The 21,166-nt window shown below is 54.0% G+C and overlaps 8 protein-coding genes across 8 annotated transcripts; 2 read left to right on the forward strand and 6 right to left on the reverse strand.

The window, feature by feature from the left end:
- Positions 1-701: 701 nt before the first annotated feature.
- Positions 702-3,143, reverse strand: BO72DRAFT_399516 (Zn(II)2Cys6 transcription factor; the record flags this gene model as incomplete). Its single annotated transcript, XM_040942129.1, has 4 exons — positions 702-1,109; positions 1,174-2,342; positions 2,424-2,789; positions 2,925-3,143. 4 exons carry the CDS (start codon positions 3,141-3,143, stop codon positions 848-850), a joined length of 2,016 nt encoding a protein of 671 aa, XP_040803650.1. The 3' UTR covers positions 702-847.
- A 222-nt stretch (positions 3,144-3,365) lies between these two features.
- Positions 3,366-4,781, forward strand: BO72DRAFT_475853 (Tm-1-like ATP-binding domain-containing protein). The gene has a single exon (XM_040947357.1). The coding sequence runs from the start codon at positions 3,433-3,435 to the stop codon at positions 4,732-4,734; it is 1,302 nt and encodes a 433-aa protein (XP_040803651.1). The 5' UTR covers positions 3,366-3,432; the 3' UTR covers positions 4,735-4,781.
- An 868-nt stretch (positions 4,782-5,649) lies between these two features.
- BO72DRAFT_372975 (uncharacterized protein) lies at positions 5,650-7,602 on the reverse strand (the record flags this gene model as incomplete). The annotated part of the gene is made up of 1 exon (XM_040941062.1): positions 5,650-7,602. One exon carries the CDS (start codon positions 7,600-7,602, stop codon positions 5,650-5,652), a length of 1,953 nt encoding a protein of 650 aa, XP_040803652.1.
- Positions 7,603-8,343: 741 nt separating this feature from the next.
- Positions 8,344-9,756, reverse strand: BO72DRAFT_357684 (uncharacterized protein; the record flags this gene model as incomplete). Its single annotated transcript, XM_040940728.1, has 1 exon — positions 8,344-9,756. A coding segment is annotated over one exon (1,413 nt), but the record flags the coding sequence as incomplete, so codon positions are not given.
- A 1,706-nt stretch (positions 9,757-11,462) lies between these two features.
- On the reverse strand, positions 11,463-11,991 carry BO72DRAFT_33798 (uncharacterized protein). Its single transcript, XM_040940571.1, has one exon. It carries the CDS (start codon positions 11,900-11,902, stop codon positions 11,600-11,602), a length of 303 nt encoding a protein of 100 aa, XP_040803654.1. The 5' UTR covers positions 11,903-11,991; the 3' UTR covers positions 11,463-11,599.
- A 322-nt stretch (positions 11,992-12,313) lies between these two features.
- On the reverse strand, positions 12,314-12,755 carry BO72DRAFT_33824 (uncharacterized protein). Its single transcript, XM_040940575.1, has one exon. It carries the CDS (start codon positions 12,605-12,607, stop codon positions 12,362-12,364), a length of 246 nt encoding a protein of 81 aa, XP_040803655.1. The 5' UTR covers positions 12,608-12,755; the 3' UTR covers positions 12,314-12,361.
- Positions 12,368-14,246, forward strand: BO72DRAFT_445963 (checkpoint protein HUS1 family protein). The gene is made up of 4 exons (XM_040944181.1): positions 12,368-12,754; positions 12,881-13,763; positions 13,906-13,982; positions 14,050-14,246. The coding sequence occupies exons 1-4, from the start codon at positions 12,677-12,679 to the stop codon at positions 14,074-14,076; spliced, it is 1,065 nt and encodes a 354-aa protein (XP_040803656.1). The 5' UTR covers positions 12,368-12,676; the 3' UTR covers positions 14,077-14,246.
- Positions 14,247-14,273: 27 nt separating this feature from the next.
- Positions 14,274-20,976, reverse strand: sec16 (COPII coat assembly protein SEC16). The gene is made up of 3 exons (XM_040944182.1): positions 20,771-20,976; positions 15,373-20,702; positions 14,274-15,312 (listed from the first exon to the last, which is right to left on the reverse strand). The coding sequence occupies exons 2-3, from the start codon at positions 20,675-20,677 to the stop codon at positions 14,732-14,734; spliced, it is 5,886 nt and encodes a 1,961-aa protein (XP_040803657.1). The 5' UTR covers positions 20,678-20,702; positions 20,771-20,976; the 3' UTR covers positions 14,274-14,731.
- Between the last annotated feature and the right edge of the window lie 190 nt (positions 20,977-21,166).

The raw sequence follows: 21,166 nt of genomic DNA on the forward strand, positions 1-21,166 counted from the left end.
CGAGTTATTCAACCTGGCAATTTCTCCCCCGTCGACGCACGCAGTAACTTAATGCATTGCACTTCGAGGCCGAAACGTATTTGAGATCCGAATTTCCGACGGCCGTGTGTCATCGGTTGTAGAACGCCGGCGGTTTCACCTCCCGATTTCCCAGCAGCCATGGGCTGCACAGTCCCCCTGGCAGGGTTTGGTCATCGAAAGCAAGATAATTTGAGTCGGAGTCAGAGCGCGAAACCGTTGGGTTGGCTGCCCTATATTCGCACATGTCTGGTAAATGGTCAACGGTTAACGAACGTTAGTTAACTGATCAGACTCGTGTGCTTACGTAACAACAAGAGGTTGCGGCCTCGCCCAGGCCAGGCTGCCGCTTACCGCCCACCTCGGTAATCTTAGCTAGTTCCTCTTGGACAGTCTTAGATAGCTAGATTTATCAACGATTTTATATTGTAATCCTGGATGTTACAATAATAATTCTGGAGTAATCATATTTCTATTAGTTGTTCACTGAGGTTTCTTACTAAGGTTTGTACTACGCGTTTTAGTTTTCGCTACTAGAGCTTTTGATACTTACTATAGTAATCTTTATGTATAGTTTGGTTCATAGATCAGATATATACTAGGGGGGGGGGTGTATTAGTGTAGTTGTGGAGTCGTAGCTAACTGCTGCTTACTATCGATCCTAGTAGTCTTAGCTAGTCCTTCTTGAATAGCCTTATATAGCTAGATTTAATTATGATCCCATCTCCTGAAGTCCTTCCTTGCTTCCGAAAGATGATACATACCGTATGAGAACCGCAGAGTGCTAATGAGGGATCCTGAGGGGTTTCGCAAAAGCGGTTGGTAGGCGTCAGGGTGTCGTTCCAGATGCAGCCATAATCCAGTCCCACAGATCCCAATCCATGTCCATGGGGTTGAACCATTGCTGCGGCTCAATCTGCCGCAACAGACCCGGACAATCTACCGATATCAAATCTCGGCCATCGCCGGTCTCCATCGGCTGGTCGAGGTCGATCTGAGGATTTAACTGGGCACCCCGAGAGGCGAGGTTGCGTGAGTCACTTTCTGGTTCACCGGACGCCAGCCCTGGAGCACCCAACCGCTTGCTTGATCTAGAAGCCGTCCTGTCAGCATCTGGTATGGTCCAGCATGATCGCATTCGACAGGCCGCCTTACAGCATCTGGCCAAGGATTCGTGCGGTGCGAGTACACAGTTGGCTCTGTGCTTTTGACGCCTCCAGCAGAGCATGGCAATTATGCAACAGCAGCACAGCATCCAACGGACAGGGTTCCTGGGGCTCTACGGACAGGATCAACACCAGGATGAATGCGGCGTGGAAAGCGTGAAAAGCGCCCCGGCCCCGGATATACCAGTGAAAAGGCGTGAATTGAGGTGATTTGTGGAAGTCGGCATGGAGTTCCAAGATGCGCTGTGCGCTTTGCAGGCAGCATTGCTTCGACCAGCTTTGTTGCGGCGGACAAACCGACACCTCGTTCAGTATGGTACTGTGGAGAAGGAGAACCAGATGGTGGGCGAAGCTGAGTAGCAGATTAGCACGGACGACCGAGGAGTCGATTCCCGACCTGGAGGCGTAATTCTGCTCCAGGGGGTCGATTTCGGCCCGTATCATCGCATCCAGGCGGCGAAGCGCCGTCGAGTCATCTGAGCCTGCCCCGTATGTGGAGTTGCAGACCTTCGCGGATAATTGAAAGAGGCGTGACTTTCGAATCAAGTAGGAGACGGGTTTGATACCTACCGATGTCACGGCTGAGCTTGGCCCTCCCTGGATGATTTCGTCATCCCACACATCGGCGGGGGGAAGGACATGGGACGAGAGCACAGACGAATAGAGATCAAAACCCGTAATCGCCATATTTTGATGATAGAGCAGTGTCGTCAGAGCTAACCAACAGCGGCGACGCTCCTCGACTTCAACAATATCCAAAGAGAATACGGCCGGGTCCACGTGGCATCCAATCGAGAGTGCTAGGTGATAGGCAAGACCCAGAAGAGTCCAAGTTTGACCGTGGCTATGATGGATTCCATATATAAGATTTAGCAGAGCCTGCAGTGTCCATATGTTATGTCGCCACAGATAGCGATCCGCCTCGAGACATTTCATGGCTGCGGTGTAATACCGCTCCGAGAGCTCGGTGACTTGGCCCCAGGGTGTCGGTTTGCGGCTGAGGGCCCTCAGTAGAGGATCATCATGTTCCAGCGCGAGAACAGCGGTGCCCAGAATGGTGAATAGCAGAGCGAGCCAAGCTAGGGAGACCTGGTCTGGGTTCTCGGAAAATTGCCGATACCGATGATGAAACGTGGGGGCATGCAGAATAGGAAAGAGCTGGGGTCAGACGGATCCCTTTTCATCAGCCATATCGTGATGTATGTAGAGTGATCACCCGGAGATTCGGGAACAACCTACCGGGATAAACGACTGGAAATAGACCTCCTTGAGCCGGTCGCAATAGTCCGTAGGAGGAAGCTTTGCTGAAATATTGGCTCGACTTTCAGTATCATTTTCGCCAAAAGGATAAGGTCCGCTGGGCGTGTCAGGGATGGCATGTTCCCGGCTCGGGAATGGACCCGGTTGAGAAGCTCGCTGGACAATGCGCCAACCGGAAGTATTGGGGAAAAAGCGCACGTGTCCCGATGTGGATGAGGGGATGAGAGCACCAGCTGCTGATGATCCCTGCCGATTTCCTGAATCTGGACCCGGACCAGAACCATCAGGTAGAGGGGGTGCTTGGTCTTGCTCCCCGTTTTCTATTTGCAGCAACTGCTCCAGTCTCTGCAGCCGAGCCAGGAGATCAGGATTGGATTCTCTTTGCACAGCAGGGCTATTGGGGTGGTGGCCCGAGCCATTTCCTGGTGGCGGAGGCGGAGGCGGAGGCGGAGGTGGAGGCGGAGGTGGAGGTGGGCGAACTGGTGGATGTCGTTGTTGCGAGGATGTCTGAGATGTCTGAGATGTCTGAGATGTCTGAGGTTGTCTGCTAGTAATAGTAGTATAGACGCATTGCTCCGGTGGAATCCGCCGCCGTACGCAAGTGTCGCAAGGGGGGTGACTCCGGGAGCATCGGATTTTGCGAGCCCGACAAGGCTCACAGGAGATTGGAAGACGCCGGCGTTGAGTACGAGCAGACATAGATAGGGCGGTAACTATTTTAGGGGGTTCTCGTAGTTGCTGAGGACTAGCCAAAAAAAAAACAATTGGCAGAGGGTGTAGAGAATGTAACCGAGGTGAGTGGAATGGGCCGAGAAGCGGAGATGACGGAGAAGACGGAGCGGAGCGGATGAAGCGGTTCTTCCACGAGTTGCCACTGACTGACATAGAGCTCTACCTCGGGTATTATCTATTATCTACTATCTACCTCGTTGCAGAACTAAAATACCGAGCAAAGGACAGAAGACAAACCCGTTTCCAATCGTCTAATATGCCGCATATCATCCTTCTGGGAACGCTCGATACCAAGCGCACAGAGGTTCTCTTTCTCTATCGACAGTTGCAGCAGAATGCCGCGCGCTCTTCAACACCTCTGGAAATCACCCTGATTGACTGTGGGCGACAGGACACTACGGATGAGGCCATCACCTTCGGCCATGCCGATCTGCTATCAAAATATGCAGCGAGCCACAGCCCCGCGATCCAGACTCTGTCGCGGGGCCAGGCAATCGAACTTCTCATCGACTGCGTCAGTAAGTGTGTTGGCGAGTTGCTGCAAACGAGGGAAATCCACGGGATTATCGGGGCGGGCGGCAGCGGAGGAACCAGTCTGATCTCAGCCGTGATGAGGTCGGCCACGCCCATTGGCCTGCCCAAGCTCATCGTCAGCACAGTCGCGTCGGGTGATACAGGGCCCGTGGTGGGCGAATGTGATATAACCCTGATGTATTCGGTCGTCGACATCGCGGGCACCAACCGGCTACTACGCGAGGTGCTGGGCAATGCTGCCGGTGCAATTGTCGGCATGGCGTCGTCGTATGAGTGCCGCCTGGGAGAGGCCCGGAGCCGAAGCGCGCACGCCGAAGAGAATAAGATCGTCCGAGTCGGAGTCACGATGTTCGGGGTGACCACGCCGTGTGTGGATCACGTGAGACATCATCTAGAAAACAACTATCCCGTCGAAGTCTACGTGTTCCATGCTACTGGCCATGGAGGGAAGGCTATGGAACGCTTGGTGGGTGAGGGTCGTTTAGACGCCATCCTAGACATCACCACAACAGAAATCTGCGATTTGATGGCTGGCGGATGCATGAGTTGCGATACTAGCCGCCTGGAGGCAACACTAAGGCGTGGAATCCCCAACATCATCTCCATCGGGGCCACGGACACAGTGAACTTTGGACAGATGGAGTCCGTCCCACGGCAATATCACGACCGCAAGTTGCATGCTCATAACCCAAATGTGACCTTAATGCGGACCTCTGCAGCTGAATGCCGCAGTGTGGGACGTTTCATCCTTGACAAAATAGGCCGGTTTGCTCAGACCCCAGAAATGGTTGAGGTGTGGCTTCCTCGAGGAGGAACAAGTAGCATTGGGACAGCCGGGGCTGTATTTGCAGATGCTGAAGCTGATGCCGCCCTCGCCGACACTCTACAATCCGGGCTGGAAAGCATGAAGGTTAAGGTGTTATCTGATGGGCGAGATCTTAATGACAAGGGATTCGCAATTGCTATTGCGGACCGTCTTATGGCCCTCGTGGCGCAGCACTCGGCTTACATCGCATTGCGGTAGCCGGATTCTTCGTGGTTATTTTCTCTTCTCCAGATCCTTATCCAAATTCAATGACCCACTAAATGATACTTTGAAAGCGTACTGAAATCACTCCTCAGGATCCGTTCTAACAGATGGAGGATGCAGGCTGTTGCTGGGTGGGGCCAATAGGTTGATTTATACAGCTCTCATAGGCGGCGGCTATTTTAATTCGGTATAGTGAATCTTCCAGTTGTACTTGCAGATCCGTAGTTTGTCCTATTCCGGCAATGACTAGAAGAGGATCACTAACTAGGCTAGGCTTTGGTGTCTTTCGAACGGGCTACGAGACAAGGGAATTATCGACGATTGATTCAACACTTGATGTTTATTGATTAGATCCGAACATCGGTTTTGAGACATCATATCTCGCACAAGGTGAGATTTGAAAGATAGGCAGGCAGACAGGTCAACCAGGACCCCGCCCACCTGAGATCAAATTGATCCTCGATCACTCGAGGGGGAAAGTAGAATCAGTGAGTAGGTACAAGTAGATCACACGAATCGAAGTAAAAGGTAGTCCTCCGCTGATGCACCAGGTTGAAAGTGGGCGCTGTGAAGGTCACATGAAAGGTTGTCGTGTCTTGATGAGACAGACGTGAATAAAAGTAAAAGAAGGAAGAGACCTGTTCGCCTAGCCAATGCAAACGCAAATCAAGACATCCGGGGAATGAACGGAGGCAAAATGCTCGCTGCGAACAAAATCACTTTTTGTATGCACCTTACCTGTCTCTTTCATGACGAGACAAACCGAATCCAACATGCAAGAAACCCGGGTAATGAACGGCCAACGCCAGTGCTAGTGAGCAGAGCAGATAATCAAGAGGGAAAAAGAGGTGGGAAGGCGGGTGTGGGATGTCGAGGGTATGAGATGAAGGAATGTGAACTTTGCGAAGCTTAACGTCTTCCAAGTCCGCGCAGAGCGATGCGTCGGCTGGAGCCGACGGTGCCCAGATCGCTGATACTCCGTGATTTCGAGATCACGGGAGGAGTGAGCGCCTTTTCGGGAGCGGGCTCTGGCTCTTGCGGCGCGAGGCCGTAGGTGTACGGCCGCAGGGACGAGCTCCTTCGAGCTTGTCCGAGTACGTCTTCCACCCATGCCTCGCTCTCGGCGCTGATCGAGACGTGCCTGGGACGCGGCCCTGCAAGGCCGAGAGGAACCGTGTGGCTGGCACTGCCCGCGGCGGTGTTCGTGGGCGAATACGAAGACCCATGCCGGAACTCGCTTGCCGAGGACGCGCCCATCGAGGCGTTGGACGACGTTGACAGTCGACGGCGCGAGGATACGGTTGACATGGGTGAATACGAAGTGCTCAGCGTGTCGCCAGGGTTGCATGTGCGGAACTCGGTCATATCCGACACGTTAGAGGTCCGCCGGGTTTTGCGAACAGCCAAAGATGACCCTGGCCGGTTACTGATGACGGAGGGCGGTCGTGACGGGGTTCTCCGTCCGCTGGCAGTGGGTGCCAATCTATTTCTAGGTGGAGACGGGGGCGAGGTGCGGGAAAGCCCCTGCACCTCTACCAAAGGCGTGTCCGAAACATGTCGGCGTCCGTGATGGACGGCGAATTCTCTCAGGTACTCTGCGAGATCTGCCCACCCACCACCGACGCGAACCATGACGCGCTCGCCGTTCTCGCCCACTGACCGGACGAACAACTTCGTGGGGGCAGACTTGCCACCTCGGTGCAGATGGTAGAGCTTCACGGAACTCTCTTCTGGAGCGTGCGCATGGGAATAGCGCCGGCGGGAAACGGCGGGGGTGATGGTCAACGATGGAGTAGGTGTGCTACTACGAGCTGGCGAGCCGTGAGGAGAGACAGAGCGAAAGCGCTCCCTTTGTTTCAGTGGGTAAGATGATGTCGAATGTCCATCGTGCTCATGGGTGTCCGCGGACACGAGGTGGATCTGCGCATCGAGGGCAGTTAGGATAGAGGAAATCTTTTCATCCAAATGGTCCTTGGGCTTTCTCATCTGCGGGGTTGGGGTTGAGGTCCGCGACGCAGTCTTGAGGAAGGCTGGGATGGATGAAGACTCATCGTTAGATCGAGCCTCCGATCGGTACGCTCCGATGCTCTCGAGACTAGGATGTGAAGTCAATTGTCTCTTCAGACGCATCGTGGACGAATTTTCCAGGGGCGCTGCCGGAACCTTCTGGACTGATGCTGTTGAGCTAGCGTTTTTAGTATGCTCCCAAGCTTCACGCAGCGTCTTTGCGATGCCATCTGTCCCCTGGTTGAAGCTCCCTTCACGAGTGACCTCGGGTGACTGAGTGGCAGAACGTCGCGTGCTTTTGGTCGAGGTCGAAGATTTACCAGCTTGAGGCGGTAAAGAGGATTTTCTCGGGCTAGAGTGAAGGCTGGGAAACACTTCTGTGGGTCTTTCGGTTGTTGCAGTGCTTTCAGGTTCCCTGCCGCTCTCGTTTCCAAAGGTTAACTCTAGCCTTTCACTGATGAAGCGCTGCAAGGGAAGGCTGAGGTTTCGGTTGTGAACGAAATCCGTATGCGGAGAAGCCTTCTGACTGTCAAGGCGGAAGAGGCGGTCTTCTCGCAACGTATGGTCGCTGCCAGGCGCTACAGGATCAGATGACTGGTAGCCTGCCTGGAAGGGTGGGGGAGTTTCGAGAAGTAAAGGAGTTCCGTTAGATGAGGATCCGTGCGGCTCACGCCTCTCGGGGCTTGAAACAAGCGAAGGATAGTCCGAGAGAGAAGAAGCAATCGACCTGCGCCTGTGACGAGAGTCTGCGTGCTCTGTCTCGAAGATCAAAGGACCCGGTCGAGTGTTGGACAATTTGATCGGACTTTCAAGAGGCTTTTTGGGAGTCGGGTCTTCCGTCGCTTCCTTCAACATCAGAGAAGAAGTCCGGGCTGGGAGCTCTTCGTCGCTGCTTGCAACTACCGACTTTGCTGAAGTTCCGGGGGAATCAGAGCTGAAGGCGGGAATCGAGCTTGTACAACTGGGTGGCTTTGTTGTCGGGACCTCGGAGTCATTCTGGCCAGTCTGTTTGGCCAATGCGGATTTTTCATCCAGATTCGATGAAGGCGGTAGATTTTCACAATGTTGATCGTAGGGTTTCAAGTTCGTGGTGTGCGAAGAGTCCTCTTCAATTCTGGGGCTGCCTACCCCTCGGGGGGACATGGATAGATTCTTTGGTCGCCGTATGATTACGCTTCCGGTGTCTGTCTGCGGGCTGCTCGGTGGCTGCAGGCTATCTTCCGGGAGAGTCAGACTAGGAGATTTGTGCGAAGGGCATGGAAGGCCAATCTCTTCTGCGGCCGGAGGCATGTCTTGTTCACTGGTTGGTAGAAAATCCTCCGGTTCCTCTGAGACGCGCTCGGTTTCCTTTGCGTATGAATAGATTTTTTGGACCACAGGAACCTCCTCGCAGGCTAGAGGCTTTTGCTCTTCCATAGCAGGATTGGTCGGCTGTACGTCGAGACGTATAGATGTATCTTGCGCGCGGTTTGCTTCAATATGAGGCATTTCGTTGGCAAGAGGGCTCTCGGAGCGTTGCAAGCGGGGTTTCTCATCCGAGCTCACCATGGCATGGGAGGAAGGTAGTTGTGTACCAAACGGATGAGCATTCTCCTCCTGTTCGACACTGGTCGTAGAAGAGGCAAGTGTGACAGGACGAGATGTTGAATCAATGGAAGTTTGGGAGACGTTGGGAGTCGCATTGCTAGAAACAAGCTCAGTAGGGATGTTGATCGCTTCGGAAAGCGCAGGTGAAGCCGTGCGATCCAAGCTCGAGGGAGCCGCTTCGATAACGGATTGCACACTCGTATCTTCCTGGCTAGTCGGTGCTCGATAAGGAGGCGCGGCCTCGACAGGAGTATTGAGTTCTTCTTCGTCGATAGTCTCCATTGGAAAAGTGTGACATGTCTGTAAAACGGGAGCAGACGAGTTTGGAGATTGGTCCTCGCCGCGAGAAGAATCAGTCGACGATTGCTCAGACACGTCCTTTTCTATGTCGAGATTGGCGCTGGTCTTCGAAAGGAGTGTCATGCGCTGCCACTCGTTTTCAACGGTGCGTTGTTCTGCTTGCATGGTCCAAGAGCCAAACTCCGCCTCGATTCCTTCGAGGTCATCGATCCAGCTGTCGGGAATAGAATCTTCGCACTCGTCCAAAGCGTCAAGCACACAATCCAATCTTCGACCAGCAGACACAACCGTGGCTTCCAACTGGGAGCGCTTTGCATGATAGTTGGACCGGGAAAACAACGGGTCCTTCTCGCTAGGAGGATGGGAAGACTTTAAGAGATCCAAGGCAGCCTCCAGCTCAGAGCGGGCGAGGCGCAAGCTGCGAAGCAAGACGGGAATCTGTCGCAGAACCAACAGACGAACGTCCCAGATCGAGAGCAAGCTCGTTAGGCGCGATAAAAGAGGCAGGGCCCGAAGAATAGTGGCGGTGATGACGGCAGTGAAATCGCTCAATTGGACGTAAGACAGTTGAGGAGGGATGGATAAGCTACTGTTAGCCGAAGAGGGCCGAGACCGGGCCGGGATGTGGGCATTGAGAACGTGCTCCTTGAGCTCGTCCATATCTAGCAGGTCCATTTCATCTCGGATTTCGTCAATGCGCTTCTCGTGTTCCTCTACCATGGCGGTAGGCAGGCTACCGTAGTATTCCTCGTCAGTCGCATCGGACGGAGGGATGAAGCCCAATCCTTTCTCATCACCGGTCTGTTTCGGCCAATTCCATGACTGGATTTCCTTGTACCACAAATTCAACTTTTGAGCGACAACTGCTGCGCGAATTGCGAGGGCTCTTTCCGCCGGGGAAACCTGAGCGATACTTCTGGACAGGATATCATGGGCAGCTCGTTCGTTCTTGGGGACGGCATTGGTGGAGGTGAGCGCTTGGAGAGTGGACTCGGGTGAAAGACTCCCGAGGAGGGGATCGGTGTGTTCATAATCGGGGATCGGTCGGTCCGGAGATCGAGATCGCGGTGGGTTGCGGTGGTAGATTGGCGAGGGAAGGGGAGCGACGCGACTACTGGCCATGTCGGAAGAGAGCGGCAGTCGCCGGGAGAGGACCAGATCGGAGTTGTCGCAAAAGATCAGTAGTGAGGTTTAAGTGATGGAGGTCGGGTCGCAATGTCGAAGGTCGAAGAGAGAGAATATAGCTGAAGAGCAAGCATGCTGACGCGATCCCGCCAAAGTCTATAGAAGAGGAGGGGAAGCAGGTTGAGTTTCTGGTTCGAGGTTCGAGATGAGTCGAGATGTCGTAATAGACGGGAGGATGCGGAGGGGAAATGAAGGAATTAAAGTCCGAATCAGGCCGACGCTGTTTAGATAATGCACCCAATGGTGAAAAGAATGTATGAGGGCCAGAGGAAAGATTAAGATCGGGCGGAAATTAATGAAGAGGTGCAAGAGGGGGAGAGTGAGATCTGGGGCGAGAGAGGGAGGCCAAGAGAGGCAGAGAGAGGCCGAGCTATGGGATGATGCTTAGTGATAGTGTTGGTGGTTAATGGTGATAGATCACACTGCAGGGCCCAAAAACAGGCTTAGAGGGAAGTTAGGGAGAGTTGAGAGTTGGGCGGCTGCAGGAAGCACAATGATAAAGCGAGAGTGGGATGACGATGATCGATCTCAGGAGACCAGCTCTTGACTCAAGAGAATGACTGGAGTGGCAACGATGATTCGAAGATCGGGGAGGGAGGGGGGCGAGTTATGCAGTGGTGAGTTGGTTAGAATGAGTGTTGGCCTGGGTGGAACGGGGGGGGAAGAGAGAACGGAGACTTGCGCGCGGTTGGAGAGAGAGAGAGAGAGAGAGAGGAGCTCGTCAATTAGTTAGTGAGCTAGTCTTAGCTGGCCGCGCGACACACGGGAATGCTGGGAGTGGAGCCGCGTCAGGATTAATAGGGGCAAAATAGAATGAGTACTTTAACTATTTATTCTCGTGAATTCCGATGCTGCCACTGCCACTGCCACTGCCACTCTCCCACTCAACTCCCATCTACTCAGGCATAAATATGCCCTATTATTACTAATGTAATAAAAATAACTCTCCGTATCTCGTCAAGAAAAGCCCTAGACTTGCCGTAGAAAACAGCTCCATTCTTCATATTTGTGTGTCTAGCTAGGGTCTAAGTTAACTAACTGGAGTACAGTATCTACTTCTCCATACTGTTTCTCCTTTCCTCCACTCCCGACCTCCTCTATTTAAACAAAACATCCCCCCTTTTCTTATGTCGGATGGGATCTGTCAACAACAGATGCACACCATCCTGTACGACATACAGTCTCCGGCACTCCGTAAATTTCCTGTACAATCAACATGACTGCTGTCTCTGGCACACGAGACCCATCTCCATGCAGTAAGCAGTAATCCACCTTCGGAACCTGGCGGACAAGACTGTCCCATTCCCCTTTCCGGAGCCCTCCCAATACATGGAAGCCTGTGCACAAGTAGTATGAAGTGCAATCAAAAGTGGCTGTGCGAGGTAATGTCGCTTCCGCGATGTGTTCCGGCTGTCCACAAGCTGCCCTTGTCGGCTCTCTCGGACCACTTGGGGTTGAAGAACATTCGGAGAGTAGATCGGTGATCGACACCCCCTTGCATATCATATCTCATATCTGCGACCGTTCGAGCTCTTTTGCCTTTGTTATTAGAGTTGATTGGCATTATGGAAGTCTCTTGGGTGCTTTGACTGTTATCAATGGACTGCATTGGAGATTACTTCGACATCTCTTGCATGTCCATCGAACTCTACCGTGTTTGCGACCAGAGAAGTGTTATGATCAATACCCCGAGTAGGCAATTGTGGGCTTCCGATCAGCAAGGCTGCGCTTGCTACGGGAGTATCTTCGCAAAGAAGGGCACTAGTTGGCTACTGAAAAGTTAATGAATGGGTAGGATGATATTAGACACTCCCAGACTGCAGGGCAGTAAAAAGGATTCGTCGCGACAAGGTGTTGGCTCGCTTTTCTCGACCCCCAGATCAGGGATCGTGAACCCTTGATGAAAGGGATACTCAGTCGAGATGTTCTCCCCTTCGCGAAGGAGTGCAGGAAGGGTACGTACAGTACAGTATCCCTGGAGTATACCAGTAAGGTTGAGTACTGAAAGTCGAGAAACTAAGGTCTGTAAGGGAAGTAGCAAGGACCCCGACCTAGAAAAAGGCATGGAGCTTTCTCGTCTCATCTGATGAACAGAACCATTGTGCTATTGTGCCGCCAGCCACGTGGGTGGTTTCTGTCGGGATCGCAATGAGGAGTGGGTTATGTATCATGTTGTGTCATTGAGGAACTTGCAAGGCGCCAGCCACGTCCTAGCCGAACAACTGTCTAGAAGGATCGAAGTAAGTGGCGGTCGCCGCTGTGTTAGGCGAAATAGCCATCGAATCTATTTCTATTAAGCAATGACCAAGTAGAAAGCGACACGTTGATTGAGGGAAGTCTGTGACATGTTTCAGAAGGCGTGGGGAGAATGAGATTGTGAACTACTCCGTAGATACTGGATGCTAACAATAGATGGTCCGTTGGATTTGCGCTGTTTGCTCCTCGCGGATCCCCCACACCGGCCGGCCGAGCTCAACCAACCACCATAACATCATCGCATTCATCCACTACCTTGCGCTCAACATCAACATCAACATCAACATCAATTGTTGGTGTGCCTACACAATAAACCCACCTGCTTTTCCCAAACATGCAATAGATATTTCACCATGCGTTTCCGAACTAAACTCACCAATGCGGAGACTTTCTCCAGTACGTTTATTGCCTCTTGTCGCGTGCTGCTCCATCTACCGCGTTTTGGCGTTCCGGGTGGTAGCCTTCCTTGAAGCTCTGAAGGCCTAGACCAACCAAACCACCAGGTCACTGTTCGCAATGACCGAGTCCACATAACTAACACCACGTACCAACTCCAACAGAGCTAACCGCCTCCCTCTCATCGCTGGGCAAGACCTGCTGGATGCGCCTCGAGCCAGGCAACATCCGCTTCACCATTATCCCCGACCAAGGCACCCAAGTATGGGCACAATTACCAATTGTACGCCCCGAACCAAGCAACCAAGCAACCACCACTCACTAACCACCCACCACCAAATCGAGCCGTTGCTATTTTCAAACTCATCTCATCTCCAGAACACAACCAAACTGACAAGGACCTCTCCAGGACGCCATCTTCGACGAATCAAGCTACATCCTCGAATCCAACTCAGGCGGAATCATCAACCTAGAAGTGCCGATCGGCGCCCTGCACCGGGCGCTCCGCTCCGCCGTCGACGCCAAATCCGCCCAACTCCGCCTCACCCAGAAGGGCCGCATCCCGCTCCTGGCACTGACCATCCGCACGCTATCCTGGGCGCCCGGGTCCAACGCACTGGGCATCATCACCACCGCACCTGGAACCGGAACCGGAACTGGTCCGGGCAGCGGTAGTAGTAGCAGCAGCAATGACCCTCCGACTATCACCAACGGGCCGGCCCATGCGCCCCCGCCGTCATCATCCACGACAGACACCCCCAACGGGCCCTCCCGCCCCGGCCGCGAACGCGAAACCGTGATCACGCAAGAAATCCCCGTGAAGGTCTTCCACGAGTCCGCCGTCGAGGGCCTCCACGAACCCCGCTGCCGCGACCCAGACGTGCACATCATCCTCCCGAGCCTCGGCCAACTGAAGAGCATCTCCGAGCGGTTCACCAAGCTCGCCTCCCCGGGCCATGGGTTTGCGTCCGCGGCGGATGCCGCCACGAAACCCACCGCGACGGGCGCGTCGGCCGCCGCCCCGAAACTCGAGCTGTCCGCCAACATGCACGGCGCCCTCCGGCTGGCGATCGCCACGGACGCCCTGCGCATCTCGAGCGTGTGGACCGACCTCGTCAACCCCTCGCTGGACCCGGGCCAGCTGTCCCAGGGTGAGATCGAGCGGTTGCCGAGTGAGCGGATGCGCGCGGTGCCCGGGGATGACGAGGCCGGGTGGGCGCGTGTGCGGATCGATGGGCGCGACTGGGGGAAAGTGTTGAGTGTGGGGAGGTTGAGTCCAAGGGTGGTTGCTTGTGCGTTCACCCCCTCCCCCTTTCCCCTTTTTTTTTCTTTCTTTCCCCTTCTATTCGGGATTTTATGGTCGAACGTAGCTTCCCGGACTCCCTCTCCCATTAGTACCACAAGAGAGGCTGTGCTAATGGTTCTGTGTGCCAGCTTTCGTTCACGAGACGGCCTTGATTCTCTACGTCTACCTTCCTGGGACATTCAATGAAGAGGACTCGTGTCTGACGGTAAGGATGCTGAAAACCAGACAGCTACTGGCACTTACACGTCGCTAATCATTCATATCGCCTCTAGTACTACATCAATTCATATGCGGCTTGATTTTCCCATTATCCGGGCACGCACGGATCTATCTATCTCACGACATTGTTGCTTCACGAATCTCCTAAAATCTTAATATCACTCCCTAGTTATACCTGCTCTGTACTATAAAGCCTACCCTTGTTCCCTACGCATATAGATCGGTCGATTAGAGTGCACAATTTCCAAATCCCATGCTAGAATCCATGGTGCATTGTCAGCAACAAACATCTCACGGAGAAATGCTAGGCATATACTCAGAACAACCATCATCCTCAATACGCCTAGCTAAGGTGAAGCGATGAATTGGACATCCTCATAGTAAAAAAAAAAACGGAAATTCAATATGTGCACACATGTAATATACACGAAAATCAACCAGTCATGCAAAGGATGGGCCGCCGGGCCAAGAATGGAAAGCCCCATTTTGAAAAGAGTAAGTTTCGACGGCATGCAACGCTGTTTGCTGAGCGAACGTCAAATCAAACCGATGAACTATCCCTGACAAAGCCAGGACACGCTCCCGATGACATGTAATATTAAACTGGGGGTTCCAACAAAGAGGAATCGTTAGACATTATAGGAAAATATAAAAAAAAGAGGTATTAGGGGTACAATATATAGGCCACTAAGGTCCGCATGCCGAGTGGAATGGGAGGAAGAAGGGGTAGGTCGATCATTTTGCCATGACATCGACATAACGTCCCTTCTTCTTGCCCTTAGCGGCAGGGCCTTTGCGTGCCTGCGGCGCTCCGAGGAGGTCATCGATGGAGCTGGCATTGCTCAACGACGTCGCCGGCCGGGGAGGCGCGGCGAGACCAGCGCTCGGTGGTGTGGGTAGTGCGGCGCCCGTCGAGATGGACCGTGGGATTGGAGGCGCAGCGCCTAGAGCGGATGGCGGGGCGGGGCTGCCGGAAAGGGGCGGAGGAGGGGCACCTGCAGCAGATGTAGGGCGGCTACCGGCCCCGGACAGCATCGGAGATGCAGTTGTCGCAGGTGGTGGCGGCGCACCACTGCTGCCGCTGGCCGTCCGGCTGGGAGGCCCGGATCCACGTGGGGGTGGCGGCGTGGCACGGGCTGCAGTTGCGCTATTCGGATCTTTCTTGTTGACCCATTTCTTCAACTCGGTATCGTAGTAGAAGGAACTCTCTTCGCCAAGCTTGGCTCGAATCGGGCCACCGCCGGGATTCTCGCCTTCTTTCTTCCCACCAAACCAGCCACCAAACCATCCCTTTTTAGCGGGAGCACCTCGTTTGGCTATGTCAACAATGTTAGTTTGGCGAAGGAAAAGAGATATCGAGCTGTATTGTCACTTACCATCGGCCTCTGCGACCTTTCGAAAGGCTTCATCTGCTTCTCGGTCCTTGCGTGCCTTCTCCGCTTTCTGAACTGCAGCGGCTCGAGCAGCTAGATCATCGTCATCATCGTCATCCATGAAAGACTTCTTTTTCTTAGCCGGCTCTTCATTTTCTTGTTCCTCGGGATTTGCCGACTCGGGTGCGGCGTTGGACTCTGCGGGAGGCTCATAGCCGCCACCGCCCATAGGAGGCATATAGCCACCCTCATCTGCCTGAGAGACGGCGGAAGGAGTCTCATGGAGCAGCTGGCCAAAGGATCCATATCCAGGAGGTTGGTAGGGCGAGACCATATTAGGGGACCCAGGTCCTGGAGCAAACGGAGCCTTAGCCTGGGGCTGAGAGACTAAATCTTCCTCGACCGGTGCCAGGGGCATATATGAAGTTTGAGGAGGTGTTTGCTGATAGCCTGCGTTTGATGGCGGAGAGTTATAGAACATTCCCCCTTGGTATGGGCCATTGTCAACCGGTGTCGAAGGGTCCTGCGAGCCCCGTCGCTGTGCAAGACCAAAATTGTAAGAAGACGATCTCTGAGAGTCAAGAGACGATCTACCGCGGAATTGCTCGGGTGAGGAGGTAGGGGCGTATTGGTTGTTTGGTAAATAACGTGAAGGAGCAGCGCCATGACTCGGTTGCCCTCCGTAGATGTCTGACACGGAAGGCGAGCGACTCACAGTAGGCGTGCCAGCTAATTTAGCAAATGGACCTATATCTGCCTCACCACCCTTCGCAGGATCGGTAGATGTGGCATTGTTGTCTTCGCCGGCAACGAAGCTATTGAACTTGGCCCACATTGAGCCAGAAACCTTCTCCATGCTGGGCCTTGAAATCCATGACGAGCCACCGTCGCTAGTCGACTGCTTCAACCTTGCTGAAAGCTCGTCAACTCCATAGTACAGCTGCTGGTTATGATAGGGCGAGGACTTGGTCGTCGCTTTCACGGTTGCTGCAATGGTATCACAGTACTGCTGAGCTTCTGTCTTTTGGCCACGATCGGCGAGACACCAAGCATAGACCAACTTGTAAGCCAAGAGATGACAGAGCGGTGGCTTCGGAGAGGCCGAGAGGACGGAATTGGCATAGTCATAGGCCTCGGTGAGCAATATACAGTCTTCGTCCTGCAGCGCAGAGGTGGAAGATCGCTGATGATCAGCTCCTAAGAGGACAATACTCGTTTGAGGATCATCGACACCGCCGAACACTGCAGCGCGTGAGAAAAGAAAGCAAATGTGCGCAGCCTCTACGCGGCCGTAGCTCGAGAGCAGCCGTCCAAGGGCCAGGAGAGCTTGGTGGTCTTCCGCACTGCGGTTGCTTAGTACGAGGCCGAGTGTCTCGCGCCAACTTTCCAGACCTTCGAGCGCGTTTCTGGCAGACCCATGTCCGTCCACTTTACTGACCATTTGCAAGCCAGCCCTTGCTGATGGCGGCACCAGCTCATCAACGCTCTCCTCGACGTTGCCGGCAAAAATCTCGTACAGAGCCGCCAAGGATTCGGTGCTTCCGGAAGTCGATCTGACTTCACGTCTGACGAATTCTTGAACGACCTGCTTCCAGACCGAACGATCCATAGTCGACGCTAAAAGCATCGCGTGACCCCACAAGCGACTATCCACTGCCGCCCAGACGGCCTTTTCGCGCTCCCCAAATAGAAGATTGTTACGGAGGGTGCCAATAGCTTGAGGATTGGCTGCATCCGGGCGAGAAGGCGCATCGGCGGGCTGAGAACTGTTGATAGGCTGGAAGCCTGTGTCGTAGCTGTCGTCTGTCTCGTTGCTTTGTAGATGAGGGAGAATGATACTGCGCAGGGACTTCTGGACCTCAGGTGAGCCTTCGAGGGTACCATCATGTTCAACCATGGCGCGAACAACTTTCCACAATAGAACCTTCTCGTCGTAGCGCTTATGGCCATCAGGAAAGAGTCGAGCACTCTCTGGGATACCTTCATTCTCGAATGCGGCTATCTTGCTTGAGAGCCAAGCAAGCAGATCCTTCTTCTTGGATTTGGACTTGAGGGGACCTGGGTGGCGGACAATGCTTTCCGGGGGCGGGATCCAGTCGTTGAGCTGGCATGTTTTCACCTCTCCAGGACTTGGTTTTATTCTAGGGGCCATTTGCCCAGCAGCATATCGAGGAATATGCTGGGGGAAACACGATAAAACAGTGCCACCAAAGCCGAATTTGACTATGGGCGCCCCCTTCCAGCGTTCGAGAGGGTCATACTGCTGATCATCCGTTGGAGGAATGAAGTCCAATTGCTGAGAGGCGGCACGGTTATGTATCGAACCTTGGACTGGTGCGTAAGGATTCACGGATTTGGTAGGTGAGCCAGAGCCATGAGCTGAGGCAGGTCTTTGTAAAGGGTCGACTGATGGCACAGATAATCGAGGGCCAAGGGTTTGCTGGCCCGGTGATTGTGTCATTGATCTACGCGGAGGCATGAAGGGGGGCTCATCAACAACGGGCGCAGGGACTGGCGGGGCGTTGACTTGGCCGGCTGGGGTAATGCGTTGAGCAAATTCGTTAACATATTCGGGCGGAGCATACTGATTTCTCGGGGGAGACACCGGCTGCATGCTTGCTTTCTCTTCGCTTAGATCAACACCGGTAATTGTGGCTTCAATAGCAGTTTCGCCAGGTGTGAACAGCGGGTTGACGGCAGACTCGGGATGAGATTGCACGTCGATGGTAGGAGGGAGTGCCGAATAATCTAAGGACGGTCGCTTTTCCAACTCTTCCTGAGGACGATAGGAGACCTTCTCATGATGAGCCAGAGGGCTTGATGTACGGGGTTGGAATGGAAGGGTGACAGCTTGACCAGGGTGGCTAGGAGCCTGAGAGGCATAGCGGTTGCGAGGAGGCGGGGGAGCACCAGATGGTGGGGGAGCTGGAGAGTATCTCGGGGAGACTGGTGGCTTGATTCCATTCTGCAAATTCGGTGGCTTCGGCGAATATCTCGATGCACCAGGAGCTGCAGCGGCGCCGCCAGGAGCGCTTGGGCTTAACAAACTCGCATAGGGGTCTATTCTTTCAGGTTGTTGTAATTGAGGCTGGGGCTGCGAGTCGACAGTCGGCTGAGGAGCGGGGATAGCGCTAGCATACGGATTAACCGGTGGCGGAGGCGCTGAGTACGATGGCGCTGCTGGCACCGCATTGGGAGCAGGTGTGTATCGGCCCGTGCTTGCCGGCCGAGAAGGTGCGCGAGGCGGCGGTAAAGGAAGTTCCTCAAAAAAGTTCTTTGGTGCAGGTGCAGTAGCAGTCGATGTCGCGCCAACCGGAGGTGTGGGCATGGAAGATGCCGAACCCGGCGCCTTCGGAGGAGGTACTGGAAGGCTGTTGCTTCGCGGCGGCGGCGGCGGGACGCCCGTTTGCGAGACGACTGCTCTGTTGGTAATGACCGGTCGACGAGGGCGCGTAAGGTCCTCAGGAAGATCATAAGGTGACCTATAACCCTCCTTGGCACGTTCGGCGAAACTCTCGGCTTTCTTTGTTCCTTCAGTCGGGCGGGGTGGTTGAGCAAAATAGCCAGCCCCGGGGCTCATTGCGGGGATTCCCTGGAGCAGATCCGATGTTGATGGCTGGTGTGGGACATAAGACCTTTCCTGCGCTCTGGGTCGGACCGAGTTGTTTGGTGGGGCAAGGGGACTGGGCCCCGCTTGAGCAACCGGAGCAGGGTTCCCAAGTAATTCTTCGAAACTTGGCTGCTTAGTTCCTCCAGCAGATTCGTCTTCAAAAAGCAGGTCATCATCGTCGTCCAGCTCTGCTTGCCATCGGGCTGCGAGGTCTTCTTCCGACGGTAAACCGTCGGCGTCTTCATCGGAGAGCTCTGCCTGCCAGCGCGCTGCCAGATTATCGTCGGACGAGTTCTTTTTCATCTTGTCCTGTGAGCCTGCTGCAGCCAATGCCTTCTCAAATTCATCCTCATTCGGATCAGCGGGATTGGCAGGGAATGGGGAGCCAGCTACAGCCAAAGCGCTCTCGAATTCCTGCTCGCTTGGATCGGCAGCGCTGACTGGGAATTGAGAGCTGGCTGCTGCCAAAGCACTCTCGAACTCCTGCTCGCTAGTATCAACAGCATCAACTGGAGCCTGCGAGCCGGCTGCTACCAGAGCACTCTCGAACTCCTGCTCGCTAGGATCAACAGTATCCACCGGAGCCTGCGAGCCGGCTGCTGCCAAAGCATTCTCAAACTCCTGCTCACTTGGATCAACAGTATCGACTGGAACGCGCGAACCGGCTGCTGCCAAAGCGCTCTCAAGTTCCTGCTCGCTTGGATCAGGAATCTCAACTGGAGACGCTTCTAAGCCCACTGCAGCCGGAGCACTGTCAGGGTCCTGCTCGCTCGGCTCCTCAGCATTGTTCGTTGGCTCCTCCGATACACCCAGTGAATCCAACACTTGAGACGTGCTCTTTCGAGTGAGATGAACTTCAGGACTTGGCTCAGAAGCTGAGTCTGGCACGGATTTGAAAAAATCATCTTCCTCATCTCCGTCAGCCTTGAATACGTTATTGATTCGGCTTTCCACCGTCTCTGGAGGCTCAATTAGAGAATCAATGCCCCTATTCAGCAACGGAACGCCTTCCTCAAATCTCGTCTCTGTTTCGGGCGAGAAGTATATGGGCTTTGTTTGCGTCTTGAGCTGATTGAAGAAATCATCGCCGTCTTGTTCCTCCTGAGCAGGGCTTCCCCAGAGATCGTGGCTGCTCTGGATCTCTCCATTGGGATTCGGGAGCTCGTCTCCCCGGAATGTACCGGTGGGACCGGTGGGAGTGATATTGCCTGACTCTACCAAGTCACTGACGATTTCCGCAGGTTTCTGCGCCTCTTCCTCCCAATTCGGCATTGTTTCTGCGCCTCCGACATGTTCCCCGGTAGGGTTCTCCACTGTGTCTCCGTGCATACTGATTGGCTCCTCCGACGGTTCGATAATCTCCTTATCAGCCGTTGACAGTCCTTCAAATGTGTCGTGTACCTGTGGCTCTGCGACCACTTCGTCCTGAGCTGGCGCTTGTTCGCGGTTCGCGGGAGACTCGGGAACGCCCACATCGGGCGCAGTTGCTTCTTGTGTATTGTTGGCATAGTTCGATGGCGAAGAAAGTACGTCACCAAAAGACACATCGTGAGGAGTTTCCATTGGCGAGCCAAGAGGGATGCTAGTGGCTTCGATCGCGGTGTTGATCTCGAGTTCGGTGGGTGTCGTCACACGAGGGACATCGTCTTCTGACCTGAAAGCCGGATTCCACACGGCCGCTGAATTTGTGTGTGCCATGTTGGATTTCGCTAATTCTCAAAGACTTGAAAGTCAAAAATGGACATGAGTCCCTGTCTTCAGTCTTCCCAATGCCAGGGGGTGTGGACATACCTCGATGGCTGACAAGCAGATTAGTATGATAAGGGTCGTCAGATATTGAGCGGCATGGAACATGAATCGGGGAGAAGAAAGAAAATAAGAAAGAGAGCTATGCAGTTGCATAGACATTACAAAAGATAAGGAGACAATGGAGTCATGACTGCATGTTCAGGTGGCTGCGTAGTCCTTTCTCGAGTCCCGTCCGGAGCTGCGGCCGTTCTGGATTGCTTATGATGATAGCAATTGAACCTCCGTCCTTGGGAACGCGCCCGTCATCCGGGGCGGAACATTGTTCTGCCGCGCGGAAGTGCCACCTAACCTGTTTCTTGGGTTCACGTGCTCTTATGCTGTTTATGCTACGCTGCGACCAGTGATGCACTACTTTCGTAGTAGTAAGTCTGTGTAATA

This window comes from Aspergillus fijiensis (genome assembly GCF_003184825.1).
Source record: "Aspergillus fijiensis CBS 313.89 unplaced genomic scaffold BO72scaffold_12, whole genome shotgun sequence".
NCBI classification, from domain to species: domain Eukaryota; kingdom Fungi; phylum Ascomycota; class Eurotiomycetes; order Eurotiales; family Aspergillaceae; genus Aspergillus; species Aspergillus fijiensis.

Coding starts and splice junctions, on each gene's coding strand:
- BO72DRAFT_475853 (XM_040947357.1), top strand. CDS start 3,433: ATGCCGCATATCATCCTTCTGGGAACGCTCGATACCAAGCGCACAGAG.
- BO72DRAFT_33798 (XM_040940571.1), bottom strand. CDS start 11,902: ATGAGACGAGAAAGCTCCATGCCTTTTTCTAGGTCGGGGTCCTTGCTA.
- BO72DRAFT_33824 (XM_040940575.1), bottom strand. CDS start 12,607: ATGTGGACTCGGTCATTGCGAACAGTGACCTGGTGGTTTGGTTGGTCT.
- BO72DRAFT_445963 (XM_040944181.1), top strand. CDS start 12,677: ATGCGCCTCGAGCCAGGCAACATCCGCTTCACCATTATCCCCGACCAA. Junction 12,755..12,880: donor TATGGGCACAATTACCAATT/GTACGCCCCGAA, acceptor GGACCTCTCCAG/GACGCCATCTTCGACGAATC. Junction 13,983..14,049: donor AAGAGGACTCGTGTCTGACG/GTAAGGATGCTG, acceptor TATCGCCTCTAG/TACTACATCAATTCATATGC.
- sec16 (XM_040944182.1), bottom strand. CDS start 20,677: ATGGCACACACAAATTCAGCGGCCGTGTGGAATCCGGCTTTCAGGTCA. Junction 15,313..15,372: donor AAAGGTCGCAGAGGCCGATG/GTAAGTGACAAT, acceptor TTGTTGACATAG/CCAAACGAGGTGCTCCCGCT.